The 14,242-nt window shown below is 48.6% G+C and overlaps 1 protein-coding gene across 1 annotated transcript; it reads right to left on the minus strand.

Moving 5' to 3' along the window:
* Positions 1 to 14,037, minus strand: SFT2D1 (SFT2 domain containing 1). The gene is made up of 8 exons (XM_072966191.1): positions 13,872 to 14,037; positions 7,221 to 7,307; positions 6,816 to 6,898; positions 5,690 to 5,771; positions 4,723 to 4,758; positions 3,310 to 3,368; positions 1,968 to 1,997; positions 1 to 532 (listed from the first exon to the last, which is right to left on the minus strand). Exons 1-8 carry the CDS (start codon positions 13,932 to 13,934, stop codon positions 493 to 495), a joined length of 480 nt encoding a protein of 159 aa, XP_072822292.1. The 5' UTR covers positions 13,935 to 14,037; the 3' UTR covers positions 1 to 492.
* Between the last annotated feature and the right edge of the window lie 205 nt (positions 14,038 to 14,242).

A 14,242-nucleotide genomic window follows, 5' to 3' on the forward strand; every position in this document is an offset into this window, starting at 1 on the left:
TGCCGTTTTTCCAAGTGTGGGTTTATTTCAAAATTGTAAAGATTTATATATTATTTTTATTACATATAATACACAATTTTTAGCTTAAAGTAAAAACTTTCACATTTACAGTTTTTATTTTAAAAAGACTTTTTTTAAATGTAGACATTTTAAAACCGCCACAACTGAATCTATCTTGCAGCACAGGTCTATCCTTAAATGTTCACATCTCAAATGTTGCTTAGAAAAGATTAAACAAACTGGCTAAAAATCATTTACAAATGGCAATGATTAAAAATCTCATCTTTGGAAGAGCACATTAATGGCAGACACACAGTGAGTTTAACGTCACAAGCATTTAAGAGTTTAATCAGCAAGTAGTTTTTATCAGGACACAAATGGTCTTAACCGGTCAGTGCGCTTGTTTTTTGAGTGACTACTGTACCAGGAAAAGTATACTTCACCACAAACAGAACATCAACTTTCAAATGGTCTTTTCAGAGTTTCTGGTTTTCAACTCAGGAGTGAAGAAAAGCATTTAATTACTGCATCCCTGGTGGGAAAAAATAAAAGAGGAAAAACAGTATAACCATCCCTCAGACTGAACCTGTAACGTTTCTTCCTGCCAAGAGACAGCCGCACGGCCACCTTCCCCACGAGCACTCGGTGGAAGCCCCAGCGCCTCCAGGGAACTAAACCTTTGCGGAGTGTCTCCTGAAGTCAAGAACTGAGGCCTGGAAATCATTTGTTAGTTTCCAAAATGGTATTTATTTACTTAGAAATCTTAAGCAGCACATATGCTAATCTTAATGCAAAGAAGTAAGTGTAAATACCAAAAATAGCCTAACAAAATAACTAATTTTCAAAAAGAAATAATGACCTGGATTTTAAAAAGCAAAATGTCAGTAACTGCACCCTAAGAATTCTAAAAATCTCCCCATGACAGACCTCACTGCCCTTCACACTTCTCTTCCAAAACGGTTTGCCTCAACTACCAGCATTTTTACACGGCCTGTAAAAGGCGTGCGGCAGCAGCCTGGAGGCGCAGGGACAGATCCCTGCGCTGCTCTCAAGGGCAGGGGTCTGCGCTTCTGGAGAGGGGCAGGTGTGGTCACTGTCCAGAAGCCTGGTCGTGACCGCGGGCACCAGCTGCACAAGAGGGACACCGCTTCCAGGGCACGTTCCCCTCCGGCAGCGGCCCTGAGGACCCGCAACCCCCTGCACGCGCTCTGCAGCGAGGAGCAGCCTCCTCGCCTTGCGCTGCCCCAGGCTGCCTTTCACCCGGTCAGCGCGCAACAAAGAGAATCCTCATTTGAAATGGAATACAAATAGGATTTCTATCCGTTTCCTGCACTGTCCCTATTAGGCATACAGTTCTGCTGTTTTTCATATACAACCTGTTTCCAAATTTCACAAAGAAGCAAAGCTGGGCCTCAGCAGGGTATTTTTCTGAATCTGTCAGATTTAAGACTACAATTAGTTTTGTCTTCCCCACCACAATTAAATTACTACATTTTTCTGAAAAAAAATGTAAGAAAATGGCAGTTACCACTTGACACAGAATAAATGCTTCTATGGGCTTAAAACAAACATTAATGTATCAGACTCATTTTTTTCACTAACTCCACCTCCCCCACCCTTTTTAAAGCAGAACTTGTTTTTGCTGAGGTCTCCACATCCTATTTACTGAATATTCGCAGTCATGGAAGGATCTAGAATCTCCTGTAAAAATTCCCTACCGGCAAATGTTCAGGGGGTAAAGCAGAGGCCAGGTCCCCACCCACCTGCCACATATGTTCAGCATGTTACTGCTTTACCTGGCAAGCTCCTATTCAACTCACTTGAAACAATTTCCTTCTGGGAAAAAAGTCAAAGTCAACAAAAAACTGCTCTTTAAATAGTGTTTTAACATGAAAATGACTAAAATTCATGTACCTGTGTAAAGAGAATCAGAGGAAGAGAAAACAAGATGGAATCAAACAGCTCACCTTGCGTACGGGATGTAAGACAGGCTATACCTGCAAGGAAAGTTCAAGAATGTTGAAACAATGACTAAAAAATACAAATGACTTTTTTCTTTTTTTAATACCAAATGGCCATACTCTAACACCGTAAGGAATGAAGCAGTAGAACACTGCAGTGATTCTCCGAGTAGGAGCCCTGACGAGGAGGTGGTAAGGCGTCACCTCAGAACTCGTCAGAAACGCAAATGCCTGGGGCCCACCCCATACCTCCTGAGTGAAAAACCGTGTCTTAGTCAACAGTCTGCGTTTTAACAAGCTCTCTAAGCGATTCTGATGCCTGCTGAAGCTTGAGCTTGTTATAAACAGAAAGTTAACCTTTAAAAAGAAAACTATAAAATAACTGAGAATAAACTGCATTCTCCTTTAGGGATCAATCAATTGCAGGTGAGCAATAAAAAGCAATATATTATAGAAAATAATCAAGATTTAAATTTTTCCACAATTCACTGAAAAAGAGTAATAAAACAAAATCATACGGTTCTTTTGTAACCTGTAGGGAACTGCATTGAACATTCACTGATATTCTATCAGCGGAAAGGTAGAAACAACACCAAAAGAAAGACTGAGCCCAGACTGGGTGATGCCAAAAAGGGGAGATTTAAAACAGGAAAATCAGGAAGGGGTTTACAGACATCACAAGGAAGCAAACAAGACTTAGTTCTAAAGAAAAAGGAAAAACACTCTTAAAAATATTTTATATGTAAAAACACCATTCTGGTCTAACACGAAAGCATACTAGGAGGGGCACAGTCAATTCAATCAAATATTCACTGGGCTGGGCACGCGGCTGGACAGGATATGGTCAAAGACACACGGGCAGAAGCTGATCAGGAAGAAACGGGCAGGCCTGGGCCCCGGGCGGAGAGGGAGAGGCAGAGAAGCGGTGCGGAAAGACTGTGCGGTCACTGGAGAGTCAGAAGACGGCTGCAGACGCTGCAGGGCCAGGGTCGGCTCTGGATGAAGCCCACCCTGTGGTGACCAGCGACACCGGGCAGAGTGAGTGATCACCAGTGTTCGCTCGGGCTCACGCCATGACTCGGCCTCGATTTTAGGGATCCCTGTGACATCACCTGCACTTCTCATCACTTCTCCTTCACACATCAGAAGAGAAGTGACTGTGTCACCAGGGGACCGTGGAAGCACAGCCGCAGCTCTCAGCACACCCAGGTCTTAGGTCCCACGGGACACACCACAGCCCTCAGGCATCTGACCTCCCGGGAGGCCAATGACCTTCCTAGCTCAACAGCTCAGAACGAAATGCTTGGCACTGTTCAGGAAATTAACTTTCTAACTAGTGCAGACTTACCAGGTCATCGACAGGAACTGCAATATGCAGAATAGTAAGGCCAGCCCCTTCTTGTGCCACTGACAAGGGCAAAGCAAAGAAATGATGAGTTAAGATTTTTTAAATATTTCTCACAAGCAAGTTCAATTCCTCCCCTTCAGAAAGGCAAATGACAGCTCCATTTATTCCATTCAACATTAGTAGGATAAATTTAAGATTCAGTAGATCTAAAAATTAAATATCCCAAAACTGGATTTTTCTAGAACCTCTGATTCCATTTATTCAAATGCCGTTAAATATATGGTATAAATATTAATGAGGCAACTGGCGTAGGTGAAAATGTTAAAACTCTTTAATGTTACATCTTTTAAGTCAAGGTTCACTTTGCTAAAATCAGCATTTAAAATCCCACCCAGTTCTTAGTCTGCAGCCTGTGCAGAATGTACTCATTCGCACTTGTTCCTTCTCTTATTTTTTTGAAATAGAACTGTGTTTTATTGTGATCATCCAGAATAATGTAAAATAAACAGTTTCCATGGTTGTTTCAAAATGATTTATTTTTAAAATTTCTTGTCCATCTTTTTAATTTTTATTTACTTCTTTTCTCATTTTTAAGCTACTGCTTATAAACAGATTGCTAGACAATTTCAAAGCAGAAACCAATTTTCCACAGGGTTTTGCAAAAATTATTTAAGAATATTCTTATTTACGTTATTGGGAAATGAAGTGTACGCACATGTGTGCATCACTAAAGGTCGGTCCTTGCCTCACCAAATGGAAGTCAGAACGTCTCTGACAGAACATCTCTGAGGAGTATTACACACCACCCTATCTGCTTTACAGCGTGCAGCATCCTAGAGCGCTCAGGAACCACCTCCGCCCCCTCTGGGGAGTAGATGGGAACACTAAATAAACTGCATGAACAATCAGGAGCATCAGGTAAACCGAGCTGCAATACAGTGACCTCTTTAAAGGCTAATGAAGAGCAGGTCACCTTAGGTAAGTGGTGCAAGAGTAACTCAAGCCCTTTTTGTCAATTTGTTCTGGCCTGTTTTCTGGCCCTTTCTCCTCATTAGTTTGGACACCTTGTTGCTCCTGATCCAGTCCCCGCGCCAGAGCCAAGCATAACGAGGTGAGTGAGCGTCGCAGACAGAGCGCACGCGGACACTGGGAGACGGCCTCACAGCCCCGGACCGGCCGCGGAGCCAGGCTGACCCGGACCAAGGACCTCGCCGCCGTTGGCTTTAGGCGGCAGAAGCCGTCACAAGTCTAGCCACTAACTGGATGTTGCTGCACATGGTTTTAGGGACACTGAATCTTTGGGTATTTTAAGAAACCAGACTTTGAGCTCCTTAGAGGTGATGGTGTGATGACACTTGACCTGGTGAGGGGCTACCTAGTTAGCAGAAAACAGGTGTGGCTGATGTCACTTACCCAGAGAGCAGCACACAGGGTAAGTACGAAACACAGCTACAGGAAAAGAAAGAACAAACTGCATGTTTGAGCCTTTCCAAAAGGTTAACAAAAATGCACATGCTATTCTGCTTTCATTTGCATAAAATACTTCACAACAAATTTAACAAGACCGTTTACTCTAGTTGTATTTACAAATCCCCCGAGTATTATTTTACTTTAAAGTCTGTGGCTGCAAGATTCCTTGGCAAACTGAAAGTATCTAGTAAGTCATCTGCTGATTAAGCCGACAGAGAGACTGAAGAATGAGCCAGAGTGACAACAGCCGCTGGTGGGAACATATGAATGCTCATGTCGCCCTCAGTCACAGCAAACCGCCAACCCGGATTCAGTACAGCCCATAACACACGGTGAGCGCTCCTGCACTGGCTTTACAGGAGGCACCTACTAGACTGACTTCACACAGAAAGACTGCACTGTCATCCCACACTTGTGTCCTCCACGGAGGCAGGTGGCAGCAACATGACAGGTCTAGACACAGGGACTTAGGTGTTTGAGCAACAGTCAGACAGGGCGGGGACAGAAGCCAGGTGGCAGGCTATTTGAATTAAGCCAACTCTCCCAAAGAAGACTCAGATGGACCCAGAAGTGACCTGTCCTCCAGTCCCACTCTCCAAAAGTGCACACAGTGGTCCATTAAGAAATGCTCTCCTGGGCGTGAATATGAAACACGTGCACAGCTCTAATTTCCATTTGAAATACCCAGAACAGCACTGTTAGATGTATGCAAAAGAAACAAATTCGCCCAGCCAAGCATTCTAGGTAACGCTGTATAACCCAAACTCTTCAAACACAGTCTGAAGAACATGTTCGTTATATTCAACAAAAGAAATATAACAATAGTACAGACATGAGAGTGGGTAATAAGTCATAAAATAATGCAAAAAAATTCAATGAAAGTTTTTTTTAATTATCATTATTTACTCACAAGCATAATAATCGTTGCAAGCAATCGTGTTGTTTCAAACATTTTCTTCAGCTGCTTCATGGGCCCCATTAAAAAGCACGTACTATTTGAAACAAATAAAAGAACTGAGAGATGGATTTATTAATTTGTCTAGCTATGTAAAAATAAGTGCTTTGAAGAAAAGAAATCCTACGTGAGTTTAATTTAAAAAGCTCACTCACTGGTTTTTTTTTTTTTAGCATTAGAAGGAAACTTTAACCCTTTCGTTTTCTGTGACACATGAATGCATCATTTTACAGCCACAGGTGAACAGGACAGCTAGGCCAGCTGACAAGGTGGCTTGTTTTCATCTGTGGCAGTTGGGCCCTACCACCATCCTTGTCTGCACGCACTGCACTTGGAGGTTCTTACACCCTCCAAGAGAGCCGTGAGGGTGAAGCTCCTGACAGCGACGCGGCAGGAGCTGCTCCATCGGGTCCTCTGGGACCGCAGGAGGCACCCAGGGACCAGCTGCAGAGGGCACGGCCGCCCACTCGCCAGCACCTCCGCCCCACCACGTCCCCAGAGAGACAGGCGCTCACCTCTGAAAGCTGAGAGCTCGTAACCATGACAGCTGCTCCACCAGAGATCAACCCCCAAAGACGGGCCCCAGGCCCTCAGAGAGGACACCCGACACCCCGCCCACAGGGCCTTGGGGGCACTGCCGCTGTGCCTGGGGGCCTACACTCACGGACTCTGGAGGCCTGTCTGCTGGAACTGGCCTGGTCACCTCCCTCGGCACATTCCCGGGGCCTGAGTGACTCTCTGTGCCACTAACCCAGCTACAGGATGGGGGAGGTAATGCTGCCCACCTCACAAATGGGGTAACAGATACAAAGCACTCAGGATGGTTCCCGGCCCACAGCAAGTGCCTGCAGCCAGGAACGCCGGCCATTCTTTCCCTTACCACCCCCTACCGCAGCAGCTGGCACAGAGCAGGAGTCCTAAGTATTTACTGAACAAATACAAATTCAGTTGCGGCTGAATTCACGATGTGTATACGTCTACAGAAATATGTCCTGTTAGGAAACCACTTACTAGAAAGGACAGGGTGGGGGGACAGCGACCGCAGAAGCAGCATTTTGAGAAGCCAAACTTCTGTACACACCTGGCTAAGGCAGCAATATTTCCAAAGGTATAAAACACTGCAAAAAGCTTTATGCCACCAGGAAGCCACAGCAATCCAGTTCCCTAAGTGAAGATATTACAGTTATTTAAAAATAGTTTTATCATTTGAACAGATTAAAATATAAATGCACTACTATAACGTAATAACAGGAGCATCTAAATCACCGACTACAACTCTCTTAACACACACTAATTTTTCTTAAATTATTTTAACAGTCCATAAAGCCTGTAAAATATTAATTTCTCCATCTTTTTACTGATCTCTACCCTTTACTTCAGGTGACTAGACACCCCGTCAAAGCCAGTCCAGAGTGGGCTGCGCGCGGAGGGCGAGGACTGCCGAGTGACACAGAGCAGGCGACTAAGCACAGAAGCCGGGACTCACGAGGATGGAGAAGAAGATGCCGCTCACGAAGCAGATGGCGAACCACTTCAGCCTGGTGCTGAAGCTGAGGGACGAGGCATCCAGGACCTGAGGAAGGAAGGGGCAGAACTCGTTTCTAGATCGCCACCTGCCGATCTGAATCTTCACACCACAGGGAGGCGGCGTTCCCCTGTAACATGTACAGTAACTCTGTTTACTCTGCAGTCGCAGGGTGTCAGAATCTCACGATCCGTGGTTGCGAAGGGAAACACAAACATGGTCCAGGAATCAGGTGGCCCTGAGACTACCTCTACCAGGTGAGGCAGCAGCATCGTGTTACAGCTTAAAAGGCTCTTACCTGCTGGGGACAGAAGCACGGATGTGGAGGAAATGTCCTAAGTGTGAGACGCATCACGAGATGCTCAGTTATTAGAAAAACGGGAAAGATGAAGGAAGACGGGCCGACTGCTGACACACACAGAGGTGGCGTCACGGGACACAGCCCTCTCTCGGCATCTGCGTCTGAGAGTGCTCAGGCAAAGCCCGACAGGCAGAGCCGGGGACAGGGCTTCTCCAGCAGGAACTGCTCCCGGGAGAAACCTTGGGAGCAGGGAGGGAAGCTGGACAGAGAAGGGGGGAATGAGCCAGGCCGTGGTCTGGCTGGACCTCCCATCAGCTGGTCACTGGCTGCCGGTGGGGGGCGGAGGGCTGGGGCTGGAGGACCTGCAGGACCTCCTTGTGCTCACACAGGAGTCCAGCTGCTGGGCCATGGGTACACCCGCCTAACGACAGCAACCTGGGGAGCCACCAGGAGTGTCCGCCATGGGATGGACACACTCCCAACTTCTGTTAGAAAAAGTTCACTTAAAAGCAACTCACAAAAGCCTTGGGCATCTCCTCAACCATCATTAAACACACACTTCGAAATGATAATTAATTCTAGAGCAACAGCATTTCTGTATGTCATGCAAATTCTGACCAAATTATGTGGGAAAAGCATACTCTGCATACTTTATACAATAAGCTGGAATACAGTAATGATTAAGTACACATTTCTGAAAATCAAAGTAGAGTTGATTTGCAATGCTGTGCTAGCTCCAGGTGCACAGCACAGTGATTCAGTGTTTTCACAGATTATACTCCCTTTGAAGTCATTACAAAATAGCAGCGGTGCTTCCCGGTGCTGGCCAGTATCTCTGCTGCTCGTTTATTCTATACACAGTAGTTTGCACCTCTTAACCACCCCCTCCCCGCTCCTCTCTCCCCACTGGTAACCACCAGTTTGTTTTCTGTATTTGTGAGTCTGTTTCTGTTTCCTCAGGCACGTTTGATTTTTTAGATCCTCCACAGAAGTGGTAACATATATATGTCTTTCTCTGTCTGACTTACTTCACTAAACACAATACCCTCCAGGTCCCCTCACGCTGCTGCAAAGGTAAGCACCTACTTAGATTACTGAGCACACTGTTGAAACTTACTTTCCCAGTAAGGCTGGCAAAGTAGTAACAAGAGCTCTTCCAATGAACTAGAAACACACAATAGAAGTTTATATTCCAAAATTTAAATTTCTAACATATTATCATATACTTTAAAATAAGACCACACGTTTATAATGTATTTTCAAGAATAATGAAGCAAAAGTGGAAAGTTCAATGCCAAAGCCCAAAATACCTTTTATATTCCTTACCTTAACAGACCAATCTGCGAATCCTCAGGAAGCATGAAAAGTAGATAAAAGCAACTAAATAAAGACTATCCATCACTTTTTAGCATATTTATAATGTTTTTTAAAATTTGCTTTAACCCACAGGCATTCTTGTTTCCAGCAATGTCATCTGTTCATGGTAAAACTGTGTTTTAAACAAAGAATGAACTTGCCTATAAGAACATCCAAATTTCATTCTTCCTGCTCAGGAAGAAGGCACATCGAGTTCATTTTAACTAAACAGAAGAGAATTGACCCTGCAGACCGATGTCGCACAGGAAATGACCCGCTGGTTTGTAAGAAGTGGGTGCAGGGTTCTAAGAAGCAGGGTTTCTAACTGGTCATGTGAAAACACAGTGACCTGATGACTTAACGAGAGAGGAGGAAGTGTCCGTTTTCACTTCCCCTTACAGGTCTACATCACCCCACTGTCCGCAAGCTTAGCTGGTGGCGTTCAGCATGGTTATCTGCACAGTGGGCGGCATTTTTCCTCTTATTACCACCTTCCAAGTGATGATCTTTAAAATGAAACATCTGACAAATTATCCCCATTTGTAAGTTTGGAATGAATATTCAATCCACAAGGAAACGACTTGTCTCAAGCCGTGAAACCGTCCAGGACATAGAAACAAATCACAGATCCCCAGACTCCTAACTGGGACAGTTTATACACTGTTCACCACTGCCCTGTCCACGTGGGAGACAGACAGAGCCCTGACCCTCCAAACCTGCTCTGGCAGGACCTCCTGGGGGCAGGAGCGACTCTCCCATTCTCCAGTGCTCTCCTTCTTGCTGCAATAAATCAATAAACATCACCTGGAAATAGTGAATTCAATTCAACTATTTAAAAAAAAAAAAGAGTTGGAAACAACGGAGGAAAGGGCCTTCACTGCAGCAACATCACCGCTGTGAACGAGCCCACGGCACAGGCTCGAGCTGCCTTTCTCCGGCGATGGAAGAGCCGGGGGGGGGCATGGACGCCAGCACAAAGGGGACAGCTGAGGACATCTGAGCCTTGCTCCCCAGCTGCCACCGCTTGAATGCATAAAGGGAACTAACGAACTCACTGAAGGCAGTATTCCTGGAAGTCCTCCCTCTAAGTGACAGCGGTGTGCAGAAAGCAAAGATGTGCAGACGGTGAGCACAGGGAAGAGGCGCCCACAGACCCTCTCGGGGGCCGGTGTCCTGCTCCTCACTCGGCCCCCTCCCCTTACAGCTCGTCTGTAACCAGCCAGCCTCCTCATTTCTGTCACCTACCGCTCTCCTGGTCATTCTCTCTCTCAGGACCCACGACCACAGGCCCTACTCCTACCCTGGATCCTCACAGTCTCGGACGATTCCAGCATCCCCACGGGCAGCCCAGCCTTTCTGTTCCTCACCCTCCCTGCCACTCAGGGACCCAGGTACTCTTCACACCCGCAACTACTCCATCTCCAAAGTTCAAGTCATTGCTCTCCCCCTGCGAAGCCCTCCCAGCCGCGCCTGACTCCACTGCTCCTGCCTCGAAGCCTCTGCAGCCTCCTGGGCCCCTTTACTCACATTCCTTGTCGGTGGAAATGTCAGGGCACCTCCCTTCAGCAGGGCCCCTAAGTCTCCTTTCTGCGACCATCGGGCACAGTGACATCACGATGCCAGCCTTCCTCCCTCTCCTCTGGGCAGAGTCCCCAGCAGGACAGGGCATTGCAGCCAGGTCCCCATCAACTTGAAGTGGCCCGGACACCGCCTGCCTGGCCGCCAGAAGTGCACTGCTGGTCTGAGGCAGCCTGCCCTCTCCTTCCACCATTTCAACCATCCTCCCCTTCAACCTCAATTCCTGTGCTGACACTTCCCCTCTCAGCAGAAACTTCCCCTGTTTCACACCAAAAACGGCAACCGTCCATGGGAAGTCCCTGCTCTGCTCGCTACTCTGGGACACCAAGCTCACCTCGAGAACATGCACTCTCTTCCTGTCCTCAGGTCACCGCGGGGGCAGAGGCCAGCCTGTCTGCCCTCTGACCTCCCCAGGGAGCTGACACCAGCTCTCCTATCCACTCCTCGCAACCCCACCCTGCCCCCACCCCCTCCAAGAGGGAATGGTGTTCTGAGACTCCTTCCAGCAACCTTTAACCACTCGTAAGCCTCTTCCATCTTAAACAAACAAAAAGCTTGACTTCACCCTCCAACCTCAGCAAATACCCCATGAGCACTCCTGGGGGCCTGTTCCCAGTGCCCAGCGAGGAGTCTGGCCCTTGGTTCAAAGGGACAGGGAAGGGAGAGGGGAAGAGGCCGGGCCCCAGCAGGCGGGGTGCACAGCGCGGGCACCAAGGTCTGCACCGAGGTCTCCGGGAGGAGCTGGGGTCCAGGCCTGGGCAGCTGGTCCTGCCCTCTCACACCTGCACTCCCAGCCCTGGGTCTCCTTGTCTGCAGCCCCAGGCAGCGCCCCTCCCACACCTGCCTTCCTCCCCAGAACTATCTGACCCACTAACTATGTGACCCACGCCTTCCTCCTTGAAACACTCTTCTATGACCTAGCCCTCTCCAGGTTCCCTCCCTCCCCACTGGTTGCTCCTCTGTCTCCTGAGCTCCCCGCACTGGAAAGGTCCAGAGGTCCAACCGTGGGCCTTACCTCTTTCCTCCTTACCCACAATCCCTTGATTATCTCAAACACTTCCTCCCAGGAACTCTAGAATCTTAGGCCAACTTGCTCTCCTGACACCTCCACTCAGATGCTAGCTGGCATCTCAGACTTAATATCTGTATGATTTTCCTCCCCAGATCTGCTCCTTCCACATCGCAGTTAACGGTGACTCCATCTCTCCAGCTGCTCAGGTCAAACCCACAGAAGCATCCTTGGGTCCTCTGACTCTCACACATCCAATCCATCAACAACTGATCCTGCTGGCTCTTCACTCAAACCATGGACAGAATCACTTCCATCTGCCTGATTCAGGCCAGTCATCTCTCCCCAGGACTACTACACGAGTCCTCCGACCAGTCTCCTGGCTTCCACAGACCAGCCAGGGTGAGCCTTTAAAACCCATCAGTCATGCCACCCCTTGGCTCAAAACCCACTGGCTTCTCAGCACACTCGGAGTAAAATCTAAAACCCTTTCTAGGTCCTACGGGACCCCACGTGATCTGGAGCCCCACTTCCTACCTTCCCACCTCTCTCTCCCTTTGCTCCAGCTACTCTGGCCTCTTTGCTGGCCTTGAACATGTGAGCGCTCTGTTCTCAGGATCTGTAGCTGCTGTTCCCTCTGCCTAGGAGATTTTTTTTTTCCATGAGTTGCCCAGGTATCCTAGCGACTCTTCCGACCTGTGCTGTAATGTTACCCACCAGACAGCCCTTCCCTGACCATCCAACACAACACGGCAGCCCCAGCCTCCTCACCCTGCTCTAACTTCTCCCGTGGTATGTATCACTGGCAGATGTATTTTTATATGTACTCTTTATTATGTATTTCCCCCAATTAAAATGTAAGTTCCATGTGAGGGAAGTCTTTGTTTTCCTCACTGTTATAACACCAGCACCTCGAACAGTGCCAATCATACGTAGTTTTCAAAATACTTGTTGAATGAATAAATGAGCACCTCCTGTGAACTCACAGCACTTGTCCATTCCAGTCAATCACTCCAATCTTCCATCAAGGACTTCTCTGCATACTCTTTCTCCCCTCTAGACAGTGGGCTCAAGAAAAGTGGCACTGTCACTTTTATGTCCCCAAGGTTTAGAGCAGCTCAGTCCAACAGAACTTTCTCCAGTGGAATGCCCCACGCATGCACTGTTCAATGCGGCAGCCACCAACATATGTGGGTACTGAGCACCTGAAATGCGGCTGGTGTGACTGAGAAGGGAATTTTACGTTTTACTTAATTTTAATTAATTTAAACCTCAATAGCCACAGGTAACTACAGCTGTTGTTTGTATAACACAGATCTACAGCATAAAGTGAAGCACAAAATAGTAGTGCAGTGAGTGAGCTGGGCAAGCCACTGTTGCCTAATGGACATTCCTCGTATCACTATTTGTATGGGTTCTTGTATTAACGTTATGATTTTCCAAACTGGTTATACAGCATTGAGTTCACTTAGAGCAGACGCTTGTCCTTTAGTTTCTGAACCCTCACAGATTAGTCCGGAACCCTGTTCACAAGAATCGTTGAATAATTATGACAACAAAGTAGGAAGTTAGGACAGAAAAAGAACCAAATACAAGATTCTTACGTAATACGTTTGATTTTAAAATGCTCCACTTCCGTAAGAGCCAAACAAGCATCTGCAGGCGTGCAGATAAGAAAAATACTTATAAAGCAGTTCCTGTTGCACTATTTTTTTTAACCCTCTTCCTTGATTTCCGCTTGGAGGAGGTACTGGGGATTGAACCCAAGACCTCTTGGGTGCTGAGCATGCGCTATACTGTTCCTCCATTTTTAACCCTCTTATCAGAGAAACCCTTATCACGGCTCGTGGGTAAAGCACGGAGACAACGGTTGTGTGTGTGTGTGTGTGTTTTTTCTTTTAAATCTCTCAACAGGGCTCAACAGACAACTTTCTAATCAGTGTTATTTCACTAATCCCTCCTTCCAAAAGACACACACACACACACTCGCATCTTTTACTTCAAGGGGCAAACGGAATTAACGAAGCTTTAAAGGATTCGGCTCACGCAGCTGGCAGAACGAGCACCTGCACACCTGCGGCGCGGCCGGCCCGCGTGCAGCGCCCAGCCCAGGCGCAGAAGCCCAGGCAGAGGCCGGGGGGGGGGGGGGGCAGCGCGCGGACAGACGGGAGAGGAGGACGGGCGGCAGGTGGGCTCCCGAGAGTCACAAGGCCACGGGGAGGGGCGCTCAGAGTGAGCTTCTGCAGACCCCACGAAAGCCTGCACGGCTCCCCGGACGCTTCCCGGGAGGCAGGCGGAGACCCGGCGCCCAGGCTCCGCCGCCCCGCCCCAGCAAACGTCCGCCCCCGGGGCGCGCGCCGGCTCCTACCTGCGCGGTCAGGCCCTGCTCCTCGTCGTCCTGGCCGCTCAGGACCCGCCGCAGCTTCTCCATGCCGGCTCCCGGGCCGCAGCGGCGGCCACTCGCTCGCCCGCCCCTTCCGCCCGCGGAGAAACCGGAACCCGAGCCGCCGCGGACCGGCCGGAAGTCCGGCTTCCCCGCTTCCGGCCCCCGAGCAGCGCGCAGGCGCGCGGGGTTCCGGGGGCGGCCTATCCGGGCCCTGCGTCCGCACCGCGCGCCCTTCCCGCCCGCCCGCGGGGCCGAGGGGTCGCGCGAGAACTCGGAGGGCCCGGTCCCGCGCGCCGACGCAGCGGTCGCCGCCTCCCACCACCGGAGGCGGGGCCGGCGGGCGCGCAGCTGCT

Source organism: Vicugna pacos, chromosome 8 (assembly GCF_048564905.1).
Source record: "Vicugna pacos chromosome 8, VicPac4, whole genome shotgun sequence".
NCBI lineage: Eukaryota > Metazoa > Chordata > Mammalia > Artiodactyla > Camelidae > Vicugna > Vicugna pacos.

Bases quoted from the DNA above. Each gene is read 5' to 3' on its own strand.
- SFT2D1 (XM_072966191.1), bottom strand. From the start codon at position 13,934: ATGGAGAAGCTGCGGCGGGTCCTGAGCGGCCAGGACGACGAGGAGCAG. The intron at 7,308-13,871 runs GTAGGAGCCGGC...TTCCTTCCTCAG, and splicing joins AGCAGGGCCTGACCGCGCAG to GTCCTGGATGCCTCGTCCCT. The intron at 5,772-6,815 runs GTGTGTACAGAA...TGTTTCAAATAG, and splicing joins AATATTGCTGCCTTAGCCAG to TACGTGCTTTTTAATGGGGC.